Source organism: Mobula hypostoma, chromosome 12, assembly GCF_963921235.1.
Source record: "Mobula hypostoma chromosome 12, sMobHyp1.1, whole genome shotgun sequence".
NCBI classification, from domain to species: domain Eukaryota; kingdom Metazoa; phylum Chordata; class Chondrichthyes; order Myliobatiformes; family Myliobatidae; genus Mobula; species Mobula hypostoma.
Window position 1 is genome coordinate 102,160,147 of NC_086108.1, and position 25,517 is coordinate 102,185,663.

General features: G+C 43.7%; 1 protein-coding gene across 1 annotated transcript in view; it reads right to left on the reverse strand.

Moving 5' to 3' along the window:
* LOC134355038 (calcium-activated chloride channel regulator 1-like) overlaps positions 1–25,002 on the reverse strand; it is a 48,021-nt gene extending 23,019 nt beyond the window's left edge. Inside the window, exons 1-8 of the mRNA XM_063064713.1 lie at positions 24,803–25,002; positions 18,680–18,820; positions 16,687–16,837; positions 11,856–11,961; positions 3,648–3,804; positions 2,531–2,755; positions 1,366–1,590; positions 1,106–1,283 (exon numbers count right to left, since the gene is read on the reverse strand). Coding sequence (XP_062920783.1) covers positions 1,106–1,283; positions 1,366–1,590; positions 2,531–2,755; positions 3,648–3,804; positions 11,856–11,961; positions 16,687–16,837; positions 18,680–18,820; positions 24,803–24,964 — 1,345 coding nt within the window. The 5' untranslated portion in view covers positions 24,965–25,002. The remainder of the gene's footprint in view (positions 1–1,105; positions 1,284–1,365; positions 1,591–2,530; positions 2,756–3,647; positions 3,805–11,855; positions 11,962–16,686; positions 16,838–18,679; positions 18,821–24,802) is intronic.
* Positions 25,003–25,517: the final 515 nt, after the last annotated feature.

Consider the following 25,517-nt stretch of genomic DNA (forward strand, 5'->3'; position numbering starts at 1 on the left):
AGGACTGTACAACTCATGGTCTTGATATTTATTGCTTTTTTTTTGTTATTATTTTGTTTAATTTTTCTCCTTTTTCATATTTACACAATTTTCTGGCTTTTGCACATTGGTTGGTTGTCCACCTCTGTTCTGTGAGGTTTTTCATTGACTCTATTTTGCTCCTTTGTATTTACTCTGAATGCCCACAAGAAAATTAATCTCAGGGTAGTATATGGTGACGTGCATGTAATTTGACAATAAATAGTTCAGGAGGAGGAAGAAAAGGGAACGAGGGGGAACTTCCTGGAAGTTAGTGAATTCAATGTTCATTCCATTGTATTGGAGATGGTTCAGGTGGAATATGAGATGCTTTCCCTCCATGTTGTGTTTAGCCTTACCTTATTACTGGAGAAGGGGAGGAGTCACATATCAGTGTGAGAATAGGGAGGAGAATTAATAGTGGAACATCACTTGCCAGCTCTTGCTCTACGCTTCCAATCATGTTTTTAAGTGCTATCTCCCCCTCTGCTCCCTCAGTCGAGATGAAGAGTCTCATCCCAAAATGTTGACTGTCCATTTCCCTCCAAAGATGCTACTTGACTTGCTGAGAGGCTCCAGCATCTTGTGTGTTGCTCCAGATTCCAGAACCAGCAGTCTCTTGTGGCTCAACCTTATGTACACACATGTAATTAGAGGAAAGTATAGGGGAACATTAGAGGCAAGTTCTTTATACAGAGAGTGATGTGTGCAGGAAACACCCCTCCAGAGTTTGTGGCAGAGGCAGAAACATTCGGGGCATTTACGAAACTCTTAGATAGGTGCATGGCTGATAGAAAAAATGCAGGGCTGTGTAGAAGGGAATGGTTAGTTAGATTGATCTTAGTGTACGTTAAAACATCAGTGAAACATCATGGACAGAAGTGCCAGTATTGTGCTGTGCTGTTCTATGTTATCAGACATGTTGATTGAATCATCTTACACACCAGAAACATATGTGGGCCTAAATGGTCCTCAGGCTCAGTTCCAAAATCACTTAAAACATTGACCTGATATCAACTTGCCCAATCACTGTCCGATCCACAAGCCCAGATGTCATCATCAATCCATTTAACTGTGTATTCCTTGCCTGTCATAATGGATAGTTGCTCCAGTTCCACAGCCGCACTTGGACCTAATGCAATGGTGTGGATAATAGCTCCACTTTGTTCCACATCTCCAAAGCAACTGCTTATAGTAGAGTCCTCCCCATCAGTCAGCACAACCAGTTCATCACCATTTGTGGCACCATCGTCTCTACGAAGTACCTGAACAACAATCAGTTCTCATCAACAGGGGGAAATAAATAACAATCATAAAAAATCATTCCTGAAATTGCATCGTACTTACCTGAAAACCATACCGAATCCCATTACAGATATCTGTTCCACCACCTGCTGATGTAGGCAGAAAGTTTATAAGCTCCTTTCTCACATCGTCATTGTCAATTGGCGTCAGATGCTTTTTAATAATTGCAGTGTGGTCAAAAGTAACGATGCCAACCTGGGATCCAGGTTCAATGATCTGCATCAGGAATATCGAAGCTGCCTGTCTGAGCCTGGGAATTCGGTTTGACTATTTTCATAAAGAAGATAAACCAGATCAGAAGTTCAACTCCGTGCTTTAATGCTATGTATCTCAGAGAAAAATCAAATGAATTTTTCAATATAATTTCAATAAGGTTCCATCAATTCCATTATGGATCTCAGTGTACTTAAAGTAGGGGACTTCATCTCTGGACTGGTATTGAGGAAATGCAGGATATTCCCCTTGAACATTTCACTTTCCACCTTTAACCCATGACCTCTGTTTCTAGTCTCACGCAACCTCAGTGGAAAAAGCGTGCTTGCATTTACCCTATATCTACTTGATATTGTATAACTCTTTCAAATCTCCCCTCATTCTACTATGCTCTAGAGAATAACTTCCTCACCTATTCAACCTTTCCCTATAACTCAGGTCCTCAAGTCCCGGCAACATCCTTGTAAATTTTCTCCACACTCTTTAAATGTTATTGACATCCTTTCTATAGGTAGTTGACCAAAACTGCTCACAACAATCCATATTAAGCCTCATCAATGTTTAATACAACTTCAACATAACATCCCAACTCCTGTACTCGATACTTTGATGTGTGGAGGCCAATGTGTCATAATCTCTCTTTATCTACATGTGATGCTACTTTCAAGATATTATGGATGTGTATTCCCAGGACCCTCTATTCTACGCACTCCTCAGTGCCCTACCACTCACCTTGTAACTCCTACCTTTATTTGTCCTCCCAAAGTGCAACATTTCACACTTTAAATTCCAGCATGTGCAGAACCTCTTATGTCTTAAATCCCATCTGCCATTTTCAACCCATTTCAGATTGATCCTTGAAATACTTTACCAGATCCTGCTTGGATGGACAACCAAAATGCTAGGATGAAGTCCCTAACTACATGATATTACACATAGACACCTCAAATGAAGGGATTATTCCTCAGTATAAACCAACACTGTTATTTCATACCGCACCCATGCTTCCAGAGTCATCAAGAACTAAGCATAGCACTCGATCCTTAGCATGCAGTAGAGTAAATGTCGGCACAAGGGATGGAGTGTTATGAGCTGGAGGGTTATTCTTGAAGTCCTCTGATTGACTGATCACGTCCCAAGTGCTCCTGTAATTGCACATTTTGTTCTGCATAGTTGGTGCTTCAGGATTGTGGCTGCCATTGTCACAGAATTCAACCACCTGAAAATAAGGATGTAAGAAATGTCAGTGTCTGTCAGCATTTGCAGGTTTGTTTACTGGGTTTCAGTTCAACTGGTGGAAATTTACCCCTGAGCCAGAAAGCTGCTTGATGATCGAGGCTTATTTGATTATCTGCCTATGTGATCCTTGCTAGTTCTGCATTCCCTCTGCAAACTTTGCTTCCATGGTGTAATCTGAGGACTTGAACCAATGACTACATTCCAGAGGACAGAATGGGCAACAATATGTAGCATTATTAGGGGTAAGCATGGTATCATAGAGGTTAGCTTAATCACTGTATAGTGTCAAGTGTAAGATTGGGTCCAATTCCCACCATGGTCTATAAGGAGTTTGTATGTTCTCCCCATGACTCCATGGGTTACCTCTGGCTACTCTGGATTCCTCCCACAATTCAAGACCTACTGTCAGGGCTAGTAAGTTGTAGGCCTGCTATATTGGTATCGTAAGTGCGGTAACAATTGTGCGCTGCCCCCAGCACAATCCACACTGATTTGATTTGATGCAAATGACACATTTCCTCTGTACGTTTCAAAATAAATCTTTATCATTCTTAATAATTTGCCTTTACTTACACCAGCTATAGCTCAACGAAGTCCAATTTTATGAGAGAAAAATGAATCAATTAACTTTTAATATTGTGATAGTGTAGAACTAAGTTTGGGGAAATGTAATTTCTAAGTGGGGTAAATCATACTATTGTATTCTATTCTAGTGGAATGAAAATCTGACTTCTGGCCTTCATAACACATGCACCATGGTTACTTGATAGGGTACCTAAAATAAGTAGGGATTTTGTCTTTTAATCAATTTATAAATGTTCATCTGCTGTTCCAGAAATTGTTTTCAGAAAGAAATTGCCAGTTCAACTTACATCTTTTAATCCTTGGAGATACATTATCGAAGCTGTTGTTGTCTGACTTTTATCTGGGAAAAACTTACAATCACCAATTGGGGGACCGATGATACCACAGGGAAAACAGGAAGTTCCTCTGCATGAGAGAATCTTTCCTGTTATCTCTTTAGTACACCTGAACGTGAGAACAAACCAAAAAATATTTAAATTAATTTCCAGGATACACAAGAAACAAAAACTAAATCTGGAGATACAAATAACTGCAGACACGAGGAATTCTGCAGATGCTGGAAATTCAAGAAACACACATCAAAGTTTCTGGTGAACGCAGCAGGCCAGGCAGCATCTCTAGGAAGGGGTACAGTCGATGTTTCAGGCCGAGACCTTTCGTCAGGACTAACTGAAGGAAGAGTTAGTAAGAGATTTGAAAGTGGGAGGGAGAGGGGGAGATCGAAAATGATAGGAGAAGACAGGAAAGGGAGGGATGGAGCCAAGAGCTGGACAGGTGATTGGCAAAGGGGATATGAGAGGATCATGGGACAGGAGGTCCGGGGAGAAAGATAAGGGGTGGGGGGGAAACCAGAGGATGGGCAAGGGGTATAGTCATAGGGACAGAGGGAGAAAAAGGAGAGTGAGAGAAAGAATGTGTGTATATAAATAAATAACGGATGGGGTACGAGGGGGAGGTGGGGCATTAGCGGAAGTTAGAGAAGTCGATGTTCATGCCATCAGGTTGGAGGCTACCCAGACGGAATATAAAATGTTGCTCCTCCAACCTGAGTGTGGCCTCATCTTTACCTCCTGTCCCATGATCTTCTCATATCCCCTTTGCCAATCACCTGTACAGCTCTTGGCACAATCCCTCCCCCTCCTGTCTTCTCCTATCATTTTGGATCTCCCCCTCCCCCTCCCACTTTCAAATCTCTTACTAACTCTTCCTTCAGTTAGTCCTGATGAAGCGTCTCGGCCTGAAACATCGACTGTACCCCTTCCTAGAGATGCTGCCTGGCCTGCTGCATTCACCAGCAACTGAGAATGGGAATGGGATGTGGAATTAAAATGTGTGGCCACTGGGAGATCCAGCTTTCTCTGGCGGACAGAGCGTAGGTGTTCAGCAAAACAATCCCCCAGTCTGCGTCGGGTGTCGCCAATATATAGAAGGCCACATCAGGAGCACCGGACGCAGCATATCACCCCAGCCGACTCACAGGCGAAGTGTTGCCTCACCTGGAAGGACTGTCTGGGGCCCTGAATGGTGGTAAGGGAGGAAGCGTAAGGGCATGTGTAGCACTTTTTCCGCTTGCAAGGATAAGTGGCAGGAGGGAGATCAGTGGGGAGGGATGGGGTGACGAATGGACAAGGGAGTCGCGTAGGGACTCTCCCCCATTTCACGCACATCTGCTCTCACTCCATCCTCCCACTACCCCACTAGGAATAGGGTTCCCCTGGTCCTCACCTACCACTCCACCAGCCTCCGGGTCCAACATATTATTCTCCATAACTTCCGCCACCTCCAATGTTATCCCACCACTAAGCACATCTTTCCCTCCCCCCCCCCGCTTTCCGCAGGGATCGCTCCCTACGCGACTCCCTTGTCCATTCGTCTGACTGTGTCAGAGGGGCTGGTCGGAGGCTCGATGTATTCCGACGGACTCAGAGTCCGCTGCGGTCGGGTGCTTCCAATGGTGCTGCATCGGCAAGTTGGCGGCACTTGGACGTTCATGGCAGGGAGAGTTCCTCCCTTCTGCCGCCTGTGTGAGATGATGAGTCTATCCAGACTTTGAGCCTTTTTTTACCGTGCCCATGGTCTGCTCTTTATCAAATTATGGTATTGCTTTGCACTGTTGTAACTATATGTTATAATTATGTGGTTTTCTCAGTTTTAGTCTTGGTTTGTCCTGTGTTTTCTTGTGATACCATTCTGCAGACGTATTATTGTTTAATGCATGCATTTCTAAATGACAATAAACGAGGACTGAGTGTTGTCATAATCTAATCTAAAAAGCATCCTCTCCACCTACAGTTTATCGAGGTCTTTCAACATGACATAGTTTCAATTAGATCCCCCTTCATTCTTCTGAATTTCAGTGAATAGAGGCCCAGAGCCATCAAATGCTCCGCATATGATAAGCCTTTCAATCCCAGAATCATTTTCGTGAACCTCTTTTGAACCCTTTCAAACATCAGCATATCCTTCTTCAAATAAGGGGCCCCAAACTGCTCAAAATACTCCGTGTGTGGCCTCACTGGTGCGTTATAAAGCTTCAGCATTACATCCTTGCTTTTATGTCCTCTTGAAATGAATGCTAACATTGCACTTGCCTTCCTCACCACTGACTCAACCCACAAATGAACTTCGAGGAATCCTGCATGACTTTCAAGTCCCTTTGCACCTCCAATTTTTAAATTTTCTCTCCATTTAGAAAATAGTCTGTGCTTTTATTTCTTCTATTAAAGTGCAAGATCATTCACTTCCCAAACCTGTATTCCATCTGCCACTTCTTTGCCCATTCTCCTCACTTGGCCGCAAAGCCAGCAATTCCATATTCCAAATCACTGACACACAACATAAAAAGAAGCTGACCCATCACAGACCCCAATCAGAAAAAGGCTCCCTTTATTCCCAGTCTTTGCCTCCTGCCAAACAGCCAATATTCTTATACATGCTAGGACCTTTCCTGTAATACCATGGGCTCTTCATTTGTTAAGGAGACTCATATATAGCACCCTGTCAAAGGTCTTCTGAAAATCTTGATTTAAAAAATAGTCTACGCTTTTCGATGCACATGTGATAAAGAAATCAGAATCACAATATCAACCCCGTCATTATTTTTACGCATCTGTATACAACACCTTCTTCTGTCAGTAAATGCCCATTGCAAGACCTAAGAATACTTAAATCACATCTCACTTCGAAGGAGCCAATATTCAAGGAAGACAAATATCGATGACAAATTCACCATGACTTCCAATGATCCAGTACAGCTTTTGGCCATCTGAAGAAAGCAGAATGTGAAGATCAACCCTTTAAGCATAGCATAAAGCTCATAGTTGACCAGGTAACAGTGACCCCTGCTCATTTCTATGTTTTTAAAAAATGGAGCACCTATAGTGGACACCTTGAAGTTCCTCATAAAACCAAGACTAATGACATAAAATTCTCCAAATCTATAAGCAAAATAAGTAAACTAATAGAAACAAAACACACAAAATGCTGGAGCAACCCAGCAGGCCAGACAGCATCTATGAAAAAGAGTAAATAGTCAACATTTCAGGCCGAGACCCGTCATCATGGGCATGACTTTTGTTGTCCTTACATTTACATACGTAAGTGTTTCTAAGGATATCTGAACTATATCACTAGCCATTCTTGGCATTGAAACCTTGACTTTCTGAGGATCAGACTTTCGCAGATCTGATTTCCTAACTCTTGCCAGTCTCCAAATTCTCTTAGACTACATCGAGTGTTAATTCCCCCTTATCATGTTTGTTCATCAATGGCATCATTTAAGTAAAATACATATTTATGAAGAGCTTAAAAAGGGTGTATCTTAGGGGTCTTTTCCGAAGAGCAGAGGTGTCAAAAATTAAATAGCATACTTTTATAATTCAGGGCATGAAGTTTAGAAGAAAGCTGTCAGAGAACACCCACAGTTCCCTTCCTTTGTCAGATTTCTGAATGGTTCATGAACCCATAAACACCGTTTCATTGTTCCTTTATGTTCATTGTTATTTAGTAACTCATAGAACTTTTTATGATGAATGTTCACAAGAAAGTGAATCTCAAAGTGGTATATCGTGACATATACTGAATGTACTTTGATAATAAATTTACTTTGAACTTATTATTTCTTTTGCATTGTACTGCTGCTGCAAACAACACAGACTTTATAAAAACCATTGTAGAGAAATGTGTCCCCACAAAACCATAGAGTCTTCCCCAACCAGAAACCCTGGATGAGCCATGAAATTTGCAATCTACTGAGGGCAAGATTAGAGCCATTTATGTCTGGCAACGAATTAAGATAAAAGAGGTCTAGGTACAATCTGCAGAAAGCTATCTCACATGCAATGTGGCAATTTCAGACTAAACTTGAATCATGATAGGATGCTCAATTGATGTGGCAGGGCTTGAATGCTATTACCTCTTATAAAGGGAAACCAAACAACATAGTGACAACATAGATTCACTCCCAGATGAGCTCAATGCTTTCTATGCTCAGACTGACAAAAAAACAATGGATGAACCTTCATAAACTCCCACATCTCCCAATATACCCATGATTTTAGTCTCTGAGGCTGGTATGAGAGCACCCTTTTGGAGGATGAACCCAAAGAAAGCAGCCAGCCCAGATGGAGTACCCAGTCAAGTACTAAACACCTGAGCTGATCAACTAGCTGGAGTGTTTACTGATACCTTTAGCCTCTCACTTCAGCAGTCTGAGGTACTCAACTGCTTCAAGCAGGCTTCAATTATACAGGTGCCCAAAAAGAACTTGGTAACCAGCCTCAATGACTATCGTCCAGGAGCACTTACATCCACTGTGATGAAGTGCTTTGAGACGCTGCTGATGAAATGTATCAACTGCCTGTGATGTGATTTATATCCTCTCCAATTTGCCTACTAGCTGGTGCCATTGCATTAACTCTTCTCTCAAACCAAGAACATCAGGACAGCAAAGGTGCATACATCAGGATGCTCTCTATTGACTACAGCTCTGCATTCAGTACGACCATCCCCTGATAACTAGTCAATTAGCTTCAGCTTCCAGCCCTCAATAACTCCTTGTGCAATTTGATCATTGATTTCCTCACTTGCAGACACCAGTCAGTTCGGATTGGCAACAACATCTCCTCCACAATTACAATTAGCACAGGTGCATCACAAGACAGCGTGTGTAGCCCCCTGCTTTACTCATTTTATATTTATGACTATGAGGTTAAGCACAGCACTAATGCCATATGTAACTTTGCTGAAAACACTACTGCTAGTGGCTGAATCAAAGATGATAAAATATTAGCACATAGGAGGGAGATTGTAAAACTGACTGAGTGGTTTCACAACAGCACCTTCTCACTCAATGTCGGCAAGACCAAGGAGATGATTATTGACATCAGGAGGAGGAAACCAGAGGACTATGAGCCACTCTTCATTGGGGAATCAGACGTGGAGAGGGTCAGCAACCTCAGTGTCATCACTTCAGAGGACCAGTCCTGGGCCCAGCACATAAATGCAATTTAGTGGAGGAGACTAGTGTTGAAATTGCGGGGGCCATGGCAGAAATATTTAAAATGTCGCTGTCTACGGGTGAAGTGCCAGAGGATTGGACAGTGGCTCATGTTGTTCCGTTGTTTAAAAAAGGATCGAAAAGTAATCCGGGAAATTATAGGCCAGTGAGTTTAACGTCAGTAGTAGGTAAGTTATTGGAGGGAGTACTAAGAGACAGAATCTACAAGCATTTGGATAGACAGGGGCTTATTAGGGAGAGTCAACATGGCTTTGTGCGTGGTAGGTCATGTTTAACCAATCTGTTGGAGTTTTTCGAGGAGGTTACCAGGAAAGTGGGTGAAGGGAAGGCAGTGGATATTGTCTACATGGACTTCAGTAAGGCCTTTGACAAGGTCCCCCATGGGAGGTCAGTTAGGAAAATTCAGTCGCTAGGTATACATGGAGAGGTGGTAAATTGGATTAGACATTGGCTCGATGGAAGAAGCCAGAGAGTGGTGGTAGAGAATTGCTTCTGTGAGTGGAGGCCTGTGACTATTGGTGTGCCACAGGGATCAGTGCTGGGTCCATTGTTATTTGTCATCTATATCAATGATCTGGATGATAATGTGGTAAATTGGATCAGCAAGTTTGCTGATGATACAAAGATTGGAGGTGTAGTGGACAGTGAGGAAGGTTTTCAGAGCCTGCAGAGGGACTTGGACCAGCTGGAAAAATGGGCTGAAAAATGGCAGATGGAGTTTAATACTGACAAGTATGAGGTATTGCATGTTGGAAGGACAAACCAAGGTAGAACATACAGGGTTAATGGTAAGGCACTGAGGAGTGCAGTGGAACAGAGGGATCTGGGAATACAGATACAAAATTCCCTAAAAGTGTCGTCACAGGTAGATAGGGTCGTAAAGAGAGCTTTTGGTACATTGGCCTTTATTAATCGAAGTATTGAGTATAAGAGCTGGAATGTTATGATGAGGTTGTATAAGGCATTGGTGAGGCCGAATCTGGAGTATTGTGTTCAGTTTTGGTCACCAGATTACAGGAAGGATATATATATGGTTGAAAGAGTGCAGAGAAGGTTTACAAGGATGTTGCCGGGACTTGAGAAACTCAGTTACAGAGAAAGGTTGAATAGGTTAGGACTTTATTCCCTGGAGCGTAGAAGAATGAGGGGAGATTTGATAGAGGTATATAAAATTATGATGGGTATAGATAGAGTGAATGCAACCAGGCTTTTTCCACTGAGGCAAGGGGAGAAAAAAACCAGAGGACATGGGTTAAGGGTGAGGGGGGGAAAGTTTAAAGGGAACATTAGGGGGGGGCTTCTTCACACAGAGAGTGGTGGGAGTATGGAATGAGCTGCCAGACGAGGTGGTAAATGTGGGTTCTTTTTTAACATATAAGAATAAATTGGACAGATACATGGATGGAAGGTGTATGGAGGGATATGGTCCGTGTGCAGGTCAGTGGGACTAGGCATAAAATGGTTCGGCACAGCCAAGAAGGGCCAAAGGGCCTGTTTCTGTGCTGTAGTTTCTATGGTTCTATGGTTCTATGAAGAAAGCACAGCAGTGCCTCTTCTTCTTTAGGAGTTTGCGAAGATTCGGCACGACATCCAAAACTTTGACAAGCTTCCACGGATGTGTGGTAGAGAGTATATTGACTGGTTGCATCATGACCTAGTTTGAAAATTCCTACAGAAAATAGTGGATATGGCCCAGTCCATCACTGGTGAAGCCCTCACCACCATTGACCACATCTACACGGAGTGCTATCGCAGGGAAGTAGCATCCATCACCACCAGGTTCAGGAACAGTTATTACCCTTCAACCATCAGGCTCATGAACCAGTGGCATAATCTTCATTCGTCCCATCACTGAACTGTTCCCACAACCTATGGACTCACTTTCAATGAGTCTTCATCTCACGTTCCAGATATTATTTATTATTATTTATTTTAATTCTTTAGTATTTACACAGTTTGTTCTCTTTTGCAAATTGTTTGTTTGTCTGTCTTAAAGGGTGCAGTCTTTCATTGATTCTATTGTGTTTCTTTGATTTTCGGTGCATTCCCGCTAGAAAACACATCTCAGGGTTGTATATAGTGACTTATCTGTACTTTGACAATAAGTTTACTTGGAACTTTGAACAAACTTCGTGTCATACAAGTCAGAAATTCTCAGAAAGAACTTTTTCCACTCAGAATGTGCTCTGGAATCCACTGCTTGAGGTGGTGAAAGAGATAGGTATTCTCACAATATGTAAGTATTTGAAACATTAAGGCTTGGAAGGCAAGTGCTGGTAAATGGTGTTAGTATAGATAGATTCTTGATGTTCAGCATGGATTCGGAGGGTCGAAAGGCCTGTTTTGGTGCTGCATGACTCAATGACTGTGATCAAAATGTGGCACAGGCATTGAAATGTACACACCAGTCAGATACATCAATCTGGGAGGACACAATCTTAATCACAAAAGATTTGGCTGGTGCTGGAAATCCGGAGTAACACACATAAAATACTGGAGAAACTTAGCAGGTCAGGTAGAATCTATGGAAAGGAATTAAGAGTTGATATTTCATGGATGCAGGCACAGAGTCTGTCTATATACAAAAGACAAAATTACAAATTTTCAGTATAATCTCAAACTGTTCAACCAAAGTTTCAGCATTGCTTGATCAAAATGCATTTGTGCATGCACAGCTCACACAGAAGGATGCTTGCACCATGCGCTCCAGTGCTGCTTCTGCACCTGCTGATGAAGAGCCACTCCACTGCTATGCAGTTTAATGATTCAATCCCCCCCCCCCCGAGTGACAGGCTACCTTTAAAATATTACTTGTCCACCCCATCTATTTGCCTCCTTGCTGCAGTGGAACACCAAACAATTAACAATTAAATTAAATTGTTAAGCTACATAATGGGTACAAAAGTAATCCTGAAGCAAAAACATAGACTTATTTTATACCATCATATCACATGACATATATTGAAGTGTAACTCACCCAGTTGGGCGCATTCTGTTGCCAGAAAAATAAAAGGGCTCCAAATCATTATATTCATCAAAAACACCCCACTGAAGATGGGCCCACTCATGTACAAACACTTTACCTAGAAAAATAAAAGTACATTGATACAATCAGATTTAAAACTAAACAACCACATCCATCCATGGGGAACCTTGACACAATAAGTCATCTAAAAGTGCTTTACTGGAGCCTTATTCAACTATATATATAGAGATATTCGAAGGGGTGACCAAAAACTTGGCCGTAGTTATAAAGGAGGGACTTAAAAGAAAGAAGAGTGGTGAAGAGTGACAGCTTATGCACAGGAAGCAGATCAGCTGGCTGTTCATTAGAATGTGCAGAAACGGTGATTGGGTGCATGGTGCAAATCTGTTGCTGTGGAAGCCATGCATGTAAAAGCACATTTTTAACAAGTAATACCAAAACTTCAGCTAAACAGAGGGATGCAGTGAGAAGAAATAATTGAACAAAATTGGTAGAGGAGAATGCAGTATCAAGAAAAAAAAGTTGGTAGGAATGGAACCCTTGTTTCTATTTTAGGAATTTGTGATTGTTCACACCACTGTTCTTGAATTCATTACAGAATCTAACTGTTTTGCAATGGAAATGAAAGCAATGTACATTCTGATTTGATAAAGCCAACAGTTCCCCTTTGAATTGCCAGTGTTAATAGAGATAATTAGGCTGACGTTTCTGCTAGCGTCTGTCCTGTTTCAGATCTCCAGCATCTGCATGGAGTCTAAGAGCACCACAGCACAGAAACAGGCCCTGAGGCCCCTCTACCTATATCTAGCCCATCATGCTCAATACCTTTCTCATCCACGTACCTATCCACATGTCTCTGAAATGTTACAACTAAACCTGCATTTGCACCACTCTCTGAGTGAAGAAGCTCCCCCCTTAAATTCCTCTTAAATATTTCACTTTTCATTCTACACCTATGACCTCTATTTCTAGTCTCACTCAACCAGAGGGAAAAATCCTGCATGCATTCATCCTCTCTATACCCCTCAATTTTGTATACCTCGATAAGATCTCCCATCATTTTCCGCACTTCAGTGAAGAAAGTCCTGACCCGTTGAACCTTTCTTTAACCAGCTGTCAAAGTAATTATGGGGGAGGGAGTTGTAACTTAAGGCAGGACCCATTGATAAGCTCAGAATCAGCTTTTTGAATAGAGGAACTTGCCCACAGACCCACTTCAAATAAAAACATGGAAATAGGTCAGATTAGACTACCAACAGGTATTGGAAAATGTGGGCTATATTTTCTTACTTTGTGTTATCACCATTATAGTATTTTATATCAACTCCCAAAATTCACTAATTAGCTTTAACAGAAATTCAAGAGGTTGTGCAGATGCTGGAAATCTAGAGCAGCCCTCACAAAACGCTGGAGGAACTCAGCAGGTCAGTCACCATCTCTGGAAATTAATAAACCGTCAGCATTTTGGGACAAAACCCTTCATTAGGACTGGAAAGCAAAGTGAGAGAAACCATAACACGAGGAATTCTGCAGATGCTGGAAATTCAAGCAACACACATCAAAGTTGCTGGTGAATGCAGCAGGCCAGGCAGCATCTCTAGGAAGAGGTACAGTCAACGTTTCGGGCCGAGACCCTTGGTCAGGACTAACTGAAAGAAGAGCAAGTAAGAGATTTGAAAATGGGAGGGGGAGGGGGAGATCCAAAATGATAGGAGAAGACAGGAGGGGGAGGGATGGAGCCAAGAGCTGGACAGGTGATTGGCAAAAGGGATATGAGAGGATCATGGGACAGGAGGCCCAGGGAGAAGGAAAGGGGGGAGGGGGGGAAAACCCAGAGGATGGGCAAGGGTTATAGTCAGAAGGACAGAGAGAGAAAAAGGAGAGAGAGAGAGAAAGAATGTGTGTATATAAATAAATAACGGATGGGGCACGACGGGGGGGGGGTACCTCTACCTTGCCGAGGCACAGCGACAACTCGCGGATACCTCCTCTTATTTACCCCTCGATTGTGACCCCACTAAGTAGCACCAGGCCATTGTCTCCCACACCATCACCGACTTTATCCGCTTTGGGGATCTCCCATCCACTGCTAACAACCTTACTTCCCACACCTCGCGCTTCCCGTTTCTACCTCCTACCCAAGATCCACAAACCTGCCTGTCCTGGCAGATCTATTGTCTCAGCTGGCTCCTGCCCCACTGAACTCGTTTCTGCATACCTCGACATGGTTTTATCCCCCCTTGTTCAATCCCTTCCTACCTATGTTCGTGACACTTCTCCCGCTCTTAAACTTTTCGATGATTTTAAGTTCCCTGGCCCCCAACGCTTTATTTTCACCATGGATGTCCAGTCCCTATATACTTCCATCCCCCATCAGGAAGGTCTCAAAGCTCTACGCTTCTTTTTGGATTCCAGACCTAATCAGTTCCCGTCTACCGCCCCTCTGCTCCGTCTAGCGGAATTAGTCCTTACTCTTAATAATTTCTCTTTGGCTCCTCCCACTTCCTCCCAACTAAAGGTGTAGCTATGGGCACACGTATGGGTCCTAGCTATGCCTGCTTTTTTGGTGGCTTTGTGGAACAATCTATGTTCCGTACCTATTCTGGTATCTGTCCCCCACTTTTCCTTCGCTACATCGACGACTGCATTGGGGCTGCTTCCTGCACGCATGCTGAGCTCGTTGACTTTATTAACTTTGCCTCCAACTTTCACCCTGCCCTCAAGTTTACCTGGTCCATTTCCGACACCTCCCTCCCCTTTCTAAATCTTTCTGTCTCTGTCTCTGGAGACAGCTTATCCACCAATGTCTACTATAAGCCTACTGACTCTCACAGCTATCTGGTCTATTCCCCTTCTCACCCTGTCTCTTGCAAAAATGCCATCCCCTTCTCGCAATTCCTGCGTCTCCGCCGCATCTGCTCTCAGGATGAGGCTTTTCATTCCAGGACGAGGGAGATGTCCTCCTTTTTTAAAGAAAGGGGCTTCCCTTCCTCCACCATCAACTCTGCTGTCAAACGCATCTCCCCCATTTCACGCACATCTGCTCTCACTCCATCTTCGCGCCACCCCACTAGGAATAGGGTTTCCCTGGTCCTCACCTACCACCCCACCAGCCTCCGGGTCCAAAAAATTACTCTCCGTAACTTACACTACCTCCAACGGTATCCCACCACTAAACAGATCTTTCCCTCCCCCACTCTCTCTGCTTTGCTGAACACCTACGCTCTGTCCGCCAGAGAAAGCAGGATCTCCCAGTGGCCACACATTTTAATTCCACATCCCTTTCCCATTCTGACATGTCTATCCACGGCCTCCTCTACTGTAAAGATGAAGCCACACTCAGGTTGGAGGAACAACACCTTATATTCCGTCTGGGTAGCCTCCAACCTGATGGCATGAACATCGACTTCTCTAACTTCCGCTAATGCCCCACCTCCCCCTCCTACCCCATCTGTTACTTATTTTTATACACACATTCTTTCTCTCACTCTCCTTTTTTTCCCTCTGTCCCTCTGAATATACCCCTTGCCCATCCTCTGGGTTCCCCCCCCCTTGTCTTTCTTCCCGGACCTCCTGTCCCATGATCCTCTCGTATCCCTTTTGCCAATCACCTGTCCAGCTCCTGGCTCCATCCCTCCCCCTGCTGTCTTCTCCTATAATTTTCGATATCCCTTTCCCCCTCCCACTTTCAAATCTCTTACTAGCTCTTCCTTCAGATAGTCCTGACGAAGGGTCTCGGCCCGAAACGTCAACTGTACCTCTTCCTAGAGATGCTGCCTGGCCTGCTGCGTTCACCAGCAACTTTGATGTGTGTTGAGAGAAACCATAATATGAAGGTGGGGGGAAAAGAAACAGAAGGTGACAGGTGAGGCTGCGTAGGTAGGGGAGGGTGAATAAAGTGAGAAGCTGGGAGGTGATAGATAGAAAAGGTAAAGGGCCAAAGAAGAAATTCGATAGAAGAAGAGAATGGGAGAAAGGGAAGGAGGAGCTGGGGAAGTGATAGTCAGGTGACGGGAAGAGGGGTTAAGAGGGGAGAATCAACGAAGAGGGAATGCGGAGGGGTGTAACGGAATGCAGTCAACTCCCAAACAACTTTAGTTGGGCTAGCTCAGCAGATTTTCCAGACCTTTTGATATAATACCTCAAAAAATTTGTATTTCCCTTTTTGTAAATGTTATACAGTAGCATTTTTTTCAGTGAACCCAATAAGTTCAAAGAGAGCAGAAAATAGAACCCAGTGAGCTTCAGGTTATGGGCATCAGATTGTTTCTGACCCACCTCCAATCACAAACCTATCCATTTTTGATATTCCTGACTTTGGCACTGACTGCGCCAATGACCCGCAGTCTGGAATACCATCTCACACTTCAGACATAGATAGATGCCTGAAGAATAGATAGAGTGGATAGGCAGAGACCTTTTCCCAGGGTGGAAATAGCTAATCCAAGGGGTCACATGGAGGATCACGTAGGAGGGACGGGTTAGATTGATCTTAAAGCAGATTAAAAGCTTGTCACAATATCGTGGGCCAAGGGTCCTGTACTGTGCTATAATGTTCATTGTTCAGACTAGTGAGGCAGTCATTTGGATTTCCCAATTGATCATACACTGGATTATCAATGTTTTACTTTATTTAACATGTTCTGAAGTGTACTTCCTCAACGGACTTTTGATATTCATTGCTGCAATCTCCCAGCTTTGCCTGAAATATCATTAAGGGAAGATTTTGCTCTACTTCAGCACCAACAACCAAATACAAATGATTTATCGGGAAATTCCAACCAGTTGCATGTTTGAAAACATTTTCTACCAAAATTGTTACCTCGTGGACCATAAATAGGGATGACACTATCATTCAGCATGAAGCTGGGGGTCAGGTGAATATATCGGCCCCGTTCACCACATCTGCCATACTGGAGGGTGTACGGATCATCACCAAATTTAACGTTTGAATCAGCAATGATCACATCAGCCTAGTAAGAAAAAGACAGAGGAATTGAAGTCAAAAAAAGCTACTGTTAAACATAAACAATAAAAGCATGGACATACAAAGAGAGAAATGAGTATCAACAGAAAATGTAAAGACCGTACATCATCAGACCGGAATTAGTTCATTCAGCCTGTTGTGTCTGCTCCTTCATTCCATCACTGTAGTACAGCAGTTAGTGCAACACTATTATGGTTCGAGGTGTTGGAGTCAGAGTTCAAATCCTGTGTCCTCTGAAAGGAGTCTGTATAGCCTCCCTGTGGAATGTGTATGTTTTTGTCAGGTGCTCCAGTTCCTCCCACAGTCCAAAGACATACTGGCTAGGTTAATTGGTCATTATAAAGTTGTCCCGTGATTAGGTTAGGGTTAATTGGGGGTTGTAGGATTGCTGGGGCAGGCTGTCTTGAAGGGCCAGAAGGGCCTACTCCAAGATGTATCACTAAATAAATAAAATAAATCATGGCTAATTTATTATCTGTCTCAACCCCATTCTTCTGCCTTTGACACCCTTACCAAACAAGAACCCTATCAACTTTTTCTTTAAATTTAGCCAATGACTTGGTCTCCACGGTCATCTGTAGCAATGAATTCACAGAGTCAACGCCCTCTGGTTAAAGAAATTCCTCCTCACTCTGTTCTAAAGGGACTTTCTTTTATTCTGAAGTGTGCCCTGTGGTCCTAGACTCTCCCACTAAAGACACTTCCTTTTCTGGGTGTGTTAATTAAAATTATAAAGGAATAAAATATTTTCATTGGATTATCATTTTAAGCCAATATGTATTGATCACATCCAAATTTTGATCAAGGATGTGAAACTATTAAAGGAAACATATCTCCAACTTTAAAGGCTTACAGAGATTTCACAATCTCAACAATAAACAAATAGCTCTTCACTTTGCAACTCTAAATGACCAATTCCTTACACTGACATACGCCCATTTGTTCTAAAATCAATCTCATCATCTAAAAATTGGAAGGAAACCCATGTATATATAAGTGATGGTACAACTCTGAAATTCATTTCTATGAATGAAAATTGAAGGGTCAAATGTAAATTTTAAATCTGAGATTGATAATTTTTGTCATATAACACAGCTATATGACAACATGTCACAGACAGCCATGACTTCACAGATTAAATTTGATCACGATTCAAGACTAAATGACTAACTTTTGTTCCTAAAATAAAACAAAATGCTGAAGAAAGCATGCCAATGATTATACTTCGTTAGAAGTTCAGGAGATTTGGTATGTCTCAAAAGAACAAAAAAGATTTCTACTGATATATCATGACAAACGTTTGATGGGTTTCACCACAGACTGGAATAGAGGCACCAATGCACAGGATCAGAAAGAGCTGCAGGGAGTTATAAACTCAACCAGCTCCATCATGGGCACTAACCCTCAGCTTAAAAGACATCTTCAAAAAGTGATAACTCAAGAACGCAGCATCCGTCATTAAGGACCCATACAGGACATGCCCTCGTCTCATTACTACCATCAGAGAGGTGTAGGGGAGCCTGAACACACACTCAGTGTTTGAGGAACAGTTTCTTCCCCGCTGTTATCAGATTATTTTTTATGGCCCATGAATCAATTGTTATTTCTCTTTTACATTACTTTTTTATTTACTGTAACAGGCTTTTTTGACTTGCCGCAAAACAAAAAATGTCATGACGTATGTAATAATAAATCTGATTCCAATGGTATTATACATTAAGATTTATGCCACAGAACATACAAGCATTAAGTCCCAGTGTGGATAACAGAATAGATGTTGAAAATAATAAAATGATGGAACCAGCTGTGCTATTGCTTCAGCTTTTACCTTCTCATAGGATTGTGTAGTTGGTCTTTGATAATGTGGTTCTGATATCCAAGTGATGGGCAATAAAATTTTCACATCTCGAAAATAAGCTCGCTGTTTAGTGGCAGCATACAGGAAAGATGAGGCTGAAGTTATCATCTCCTAAAGGAAACATAATTTTAGCAATATTTTAGAACATTTGGACAGAAAGGCTGCATATATCAGGATGCTCAGAATTCAACACCATCATCCCCCTCAAAACTAAACAATAATCTCCAAGACCTTGTCCTGAATACCATCTTTTTATCCCCCTGCTGGGGTATCGCCTGTCCATCACTTCAAACAGTTCAGGGTTCAAAGGGGGAGCCGCTCCAAACAGCTCTCTCTCTCCTCCGTCCCTTCATTACACATCTCCAGATCGCCTGTCCATCACTTCAAACAGTTCAGGGTTCAAAGGGGGAGCCGCTCTTGACAATACCCAGACTGATGGCTCCTTCATTAACACCTCCAAATGCTGCTTCATTGTGTGCCTTATCTCTCCCTCCCCTGAGGACAGGTGGCAGACCAACTGCTGATGCCACTGGTGCTATCCCAGGCCAGCAAACATCTTAATTTATGTGTATTCTCGTCACACTTCCCCCCTTTAAGGATTTTTACCGGGGTAAAAATTACAAACATGAGTACATTATTTGATACACACAAATATACATCTTTATCAGCTATTTGGCTAATACAGAGAATTTGAAGTTGTCAGCACCTTGACAGACAGTCAGTAATCACATCTTCCGTCCCTTTTATATGTGTTATTAATAATCCCTTAGACCAGGCTCCAACTCAGCAAACTTCATACTGGCCAAAAACACTGATGAATTGCGATCAATGTAACCTCTCATTTGGTTTTGTCCCGGACCACAATAACAAGGGTCGTCCCATTCCAACTTAGTTTTCTCTCGCAAAGGCTTAGTAGGAGGGGGAGAGGTAGTGACCGCAGAGTTATTGCAAAACTTCCTACGGTACCCCACCTTCTCCCAGAGCCTTCTGAGGGCCCTCTTGTCTGTCGGGGTTGGGAGGTCAGCGATAGCCTGCACTGTAGCTTACATCGCTGCCAGCTGCCCCTGTGTCACCACAATTCCCAGGTAAGTGACCCTCGTGTGGCCGTATTCATTTTTTTCAAGGTTCGCTATCAAGTTGGCTTCAGACAGCCGTATTAAATTGCCAATACACACCTCTGTGTTCGTCAGCCCTTTAGTCACTGAATTACTCATTATATATGAGTGTTGTTTGCTAGGCTCACCTATTATAACGGACATCACCCAACGTCCCAGTTCTTTGCATCGCCTCAGGACAATCAAAAACACGGGTGCGAGTCGTCTAATTACTTCTGCTAAAGAGTCGCTTTTTTCGGGGATTAAGGGAGAGACCTTATCAGGAGACCTGGCCAAAACAATAGCCTTCTCCCATCTGATCAATCCCATACTAATCTTTTCAAAATGGTTTTTTTCTCTTATCAGGGGGCCCCTAGCTTCATTGATTTCCACGCTAACCCCGACTAGGTTTGTTAGCATAGGTTTGTTAGCCTGTGACCGTCTCAGTTCATGTCGGACATAATCAATAACATCCTCCCCCCGGGCAGCCGGTAAACCTCTTTCATGATTCCACCAACTGTTTCCTCCAGCACCGCAAATGTCCACTGGGGGGTACCTTGTGGGCCAGGTTAAAAATCTCATCCTCATAACTCTTTTGCACCACCCCCCATTCCTCACCTGCGGGTACTGTACTTGATTTCCCTTTCTTCCTTAGCACTTCCTCCTCCGCACAATAGCCTACTAGTTCCCTTTTTAAGACTGTGTCAGAGAGAGCTGTCTCTGCCAAAACCATCAGCCCCTCATCTCGCTCCCACGTCTGCACAAATTCTTTCCTGGCTACTGCTACGTCTGTCCCAGCTCCCTCACTACCTCTTGTCTCACTACACTGCTTCTTTTCATTTTCTACCCCCGTCTCGTACAAGGTTGGCAGAAACGTTTCAGCTAAATTTACCACCGCAGCTAAATTCACTACCGCAGCCCCATGATGAACCTGTGAGTCCATGGGCGGGGCCTCACTGCTGGCAGGCTGACTTGTCAATCTCACGACTGGGAACACGATTCCCCCGGCGATGTCATTACCGAGCAAGACTTCCACGCCTTTCATCGGTAATTCGGACCTCAACTCAATCGTGACTAGTCCAGAGACCAGGTTGCTTTGTAAGTATATCTGGTGCAAAGGGACTGACTCTGTCCCTTCCCCAACACCTCTGACCTTTACCTCCCCAGTCTGGGTCTCTGAGCTAAACTCTAATACACTCTTCAGTATTAGTGACTGACACGCTCCCGTGTCTCTCCAGATCCGCACTGGAACTGGTTTTAACCCCTCCTTCACTGACACCAATCCGGCTGAGATAAACCTCTCGCGCCCTTCCTGCACTTTGGCAGACCTGTCCTTCCCTAGCGGTTCGCTTAACAGCTCGATACAGCCATTCAAAATCGCTGTCTTCCCTTTTCCCGTCTCCTTTTTTGGGGCAGAGCACCTGGACGCAAAGTGTCCGACTTTCCCGCAATTATAACAGACGACCCCAGGAGACTTCCTGCCAGACTGCTCCCGGTCTACCTTATCCTTCCCACTAGACCCTGGCTTACTTACTGACTTTTCCGGCGGACTCTCCCCGCCGTCCTGACTACCCTTCTGGTAGCCTTTACTCGGGGCAAACTTCATTTTATGCGTCAACGCATACTCATCCGCTAACAGCAGTTGCGGCTAACGTGGCTGCCTCCTTCTCATCGAGGTAGGGTCTCATACCCTCAGGGACACAACCTTTAAACTGCTCAATCAGGATCAGCTGTAGCAGTCTGTCATAATCCCCCTCTACCCGCTTCGAGGCGCACCAACGCTCACAATATGTCTGCATCTCACGGGCAAACTCTAAATACGTGAGGTCCCACTGCTTCCTCGCATTCCGGAACCTCTGCTGGTATGCCTCCGGGACCAACTCATAGATCCTGAGGATGGCCTCTTTCACCACCTCATACCTCTGGGCATCTTCCGCGGACAAAGTGGAGTAAGCTTCTTGGGCTTTCCCTTTCAGTACACTCTGAAGTAAAACAACCCACTTACCCCTCCTCCAGTCCTGACATAGCCACTTTTTCGAAATGGAGAAAGTACCGATCCACATCGGTATCGTCAAATGGGGGAACCAGCCTAACCTCCTGGATCGCCCGGAACCCTCCACCTTGGTTCGGCACGAGCCCCTGCTCGGCCCTTATCTTTAACTTCTCCAACTCGAATTCCCTTTCCCTCTGTTTCTCCAACTGCTGAAACTCTCTCTCTCTCTCTTTCTCTTCTCTTTCCAACTGTCTCTCTCTTCTCTCTCCAGCTGTCTCTCTCTCTCTTGCCTTTCTACCTCTCTCTCCTTCTCTTCTCGCTCCAACTGTCGTACCCGGAACTCGTGCTCGAGTCTCAGTTTTTCAAGCTGCACCTGTACCGCGTCTCCAGCAGGTTTTTCAATAGACACCACCCCCAGCTCGCCTTGGGGAAACACACTTTTAGATACATAGTGCTCTACCATAGCTCTGTGTATCTCCTCCCTCCTCATTGTCGACTTCCCCTTAGCAAGATTCAACCGTTTGGCCACAGCTACCAATTCCAATTTCCTGGCATCCTCTAATGCCTCCAAGGTCGGCGCCTTTATAAATTCCTCAGCCTCCATTTCTGCTGTTTGTCTTTTCTTTCTTTCGGGAATTTTAACACAATCAATTTACTCCGTCCCAAATTTAGCGTTCAAAATCGCGGACGAGAACCCCACTTATGTTACGTACCCTGTAACTGGGTTGCCAAACCAGCAGAAATGGATCACTCAGTTGGAGTCTGGATTACTAGAACTAAGAAAGTTTTATTAAAGAAACAAGCAACACAGTAATCGAAAGGATAATAAATGCAACAGTTCAGCAATGATAAACACACATGTACACAGAATTAAGATAACAGCATCAATCAAGCTCTATCGTTGTCTAGGGGTAAATGACCAATTCCAAAGTGACACAAAGTTCAGTCCAATTTAGTTCAGTTCGCAGTAATCGTTGCCATGGCGATGGACAACGTGGGGGGAGGGAGAGAGAGAACGAGAACGACTGATCATTCAGAACAGCTTCCACTCACAGACCGGCGATATTGCTCACAAGCAGCTTTCGGGCGGGTCCTTTGTGATGACACCTGAGGTCACCGACTGTGACCCCTCCTCCAGATGCGGTCGATCCTCTGCAGTGAACCCGGCACCCAAGCGAGGGTGAAAACACACCAGGTTCCCGCTGATCGTACCTTTCCACCCTGTGCGTTTATGGCCCAGTTCTTCCCACCGGCTTGTGAGAGGCGCATCGCTTCCAGGGTCTCGTTACCTCGGGTGTCATGTGTGTCCTGCCTTAGCGAACATGTCCCTTTTTATCCCCCTGCTGGGGTATCGCCTGTCCATCACTTCAAACAGTTCAGGGTTCAAAGGGGGAGCCGCTCTAGACAGCTCTCTCTCCCGTCCCTTCATTACACATCTCCAGATCGCCTGTCCATCACTTCAAACAGTTCAGGGTTCAAAGGGGGAGCCGCTCTTGACAATACCCAGACTGATGGCTCCTTCATTAACACCTCCAAATGCTGCTTCATTGTGTGCCTTATCTCTCCCTCCCCTGAGGACAGGTGGCAGACCAACTGCTGATGCCACTGGTGCTATCCCAGGCCAGCAAACATCTTAATTTATGTGTATTCTCGTCACAATACAAATATAAAAGTACTGAGACTGTCCAATATGGGTGCAATACTGCTGTAATGTGAGGTTCAGCAGGGTCACAGCCTCAGGGAAGAAGTCCCTGAGCCTGCTGGTGCGGGAGCGGAGGCTCCTGTAGCGCCTACCGAATGGGAGGAGAGAAAAAGGTCCATGGTTAGGGTGAGATGCATCCTTGATAATGCTTTTCGCCCTGCCCAGGCAGCGTTTATGGTAGATATTCTCAATGGTGGGCAATTGGGTGCCGATAATCGCTGGGCAGTTTTCACCGCCCACTGGAGTGCTTTGCGGTCCGATACGGGACAATTGCCATACCACACTGAGATGCTGTTGGTGAGTATGCTTTCAATGGTACAGCGGTAAAAGTTCATCAGTATCCTGGGACAGAGGTGAGCTTTCTTGATGCTCTGCAGGATTTACACCCAGCCAGTTCTGACAGGTAGGCAGGCTGTTCACATACTCAATACTAGACTCCCGACAAAGACTCTCTCTTCCAAGTTTTATTACAAGAAGAGATTTCCAAATGGAAGGAAAAGATGTACTGATGATTTCAAAGCCAAAAGTTTGAAGTTAATAACTCATAACCTTCTACCTGAGGCCACAAACTTATCAATCACCCCTGATGAGTTATTAAGTTCAAACTTTCTGCATAATCACTCAAAGAGTTGAGCTGAACGTGCATGTAACGAGAGCTGTATAACTCATTTCTTTCTACCTTAGACCACGAACTTATCAATCACCCCTCATAGTAAAATAGCAATGCTGTAACAACACCTTTAAGATGGCCAAGTGGTTAAGGCATTGGACTAGCGACCTGAAGGTCGTGAGTTCGAGCCCCAGCCGAGGGAACGTGTTGTGTCCTTGAGCAAGGCACTTAATCACACATTGCTCTGCGACGACACTGGTGCCAAGCTGTATGGGTCCTAATGCCCCTCCCTTGGACAACATCGGTGTCGTGGAGAGGGGAGACTTGCAGCATGGGCAACCGCTGGTCTTCCATACAACCTTGCCCAGGCCTGACTGTGAAGACTTTCCAGGCGCAGATCACAAGACTAACGGATGCCTTTACTTTACTTTAAAGCAATTTCTAAATCTACAAATCTTTGGCAGCAAGATGCTCTTACACATCCTGAGTTTGCAAAATGCACCATATGGTGCAACTTTCTTTACATTATCAGCTGTAGTGTTATTGAATGGTATATATTCAAGAGATACAATTCCCAAATCATTTGAACAAAATAAATTATGGAGTAGTTAAACGGGCTGGTCTTCCCCAAATTGCAATAGCATTTAGACAAATAATAAAACAATATTGACTGATTAGAGCAAGAAATTTATACCTGAATTTTTGTAATGAGCTTTGGATCTTCTGGAATCTCAGGGTTAATAGCTATGACAACATTATCATAACCATTGTTCATTAGCTTCACCTCAGAACATCTTACCACGCAGGCAGAGATAAGGCATTCCAAAGACAGGAGGATTATTTTTCTGAATTTCATGATTAGAGTCTTCACACCCTCTGCATCTAAACGATCACACTATTGAAATCAGTCTAATTTATACTGAACCATATCAACATATATCAGAACATCAGCTATAAACTTTATTTCAGGGTGCGCAATAAGGAAATCACCTTCAGTATTCAAATGCTCATGTGTTACTTATTTTTACAGCTGTAATGATGATTTAATGACAGAATATCTTTCAAAATATGGAGAGAAGGAACACAAGAATTTTTTCATATTATGTACAAACAATATGTCAGATATGATCACAGACAAGATCGGTCAAATGTTTCAAGCATCAGTTCTTCCGTGATGCTGCCTCAGTAAAGCAGCCAACATAATCAAAGATCCCAGACATTTTCTCTTCTCCCCTCTCCCATTAGAGATATAAATGCCTGAAAGCACGTACTGCCAAGCTCAAGGATACTTTCTGTCCTGCTCTTATCAGAATCCTAAGCAAATCTCTTGTATAATGAGAGGGACTCTTGACCTCACAATCTACCTCATCACGATCTTGAACTTTATTGTTTAACCCCTGCAGTTTCTC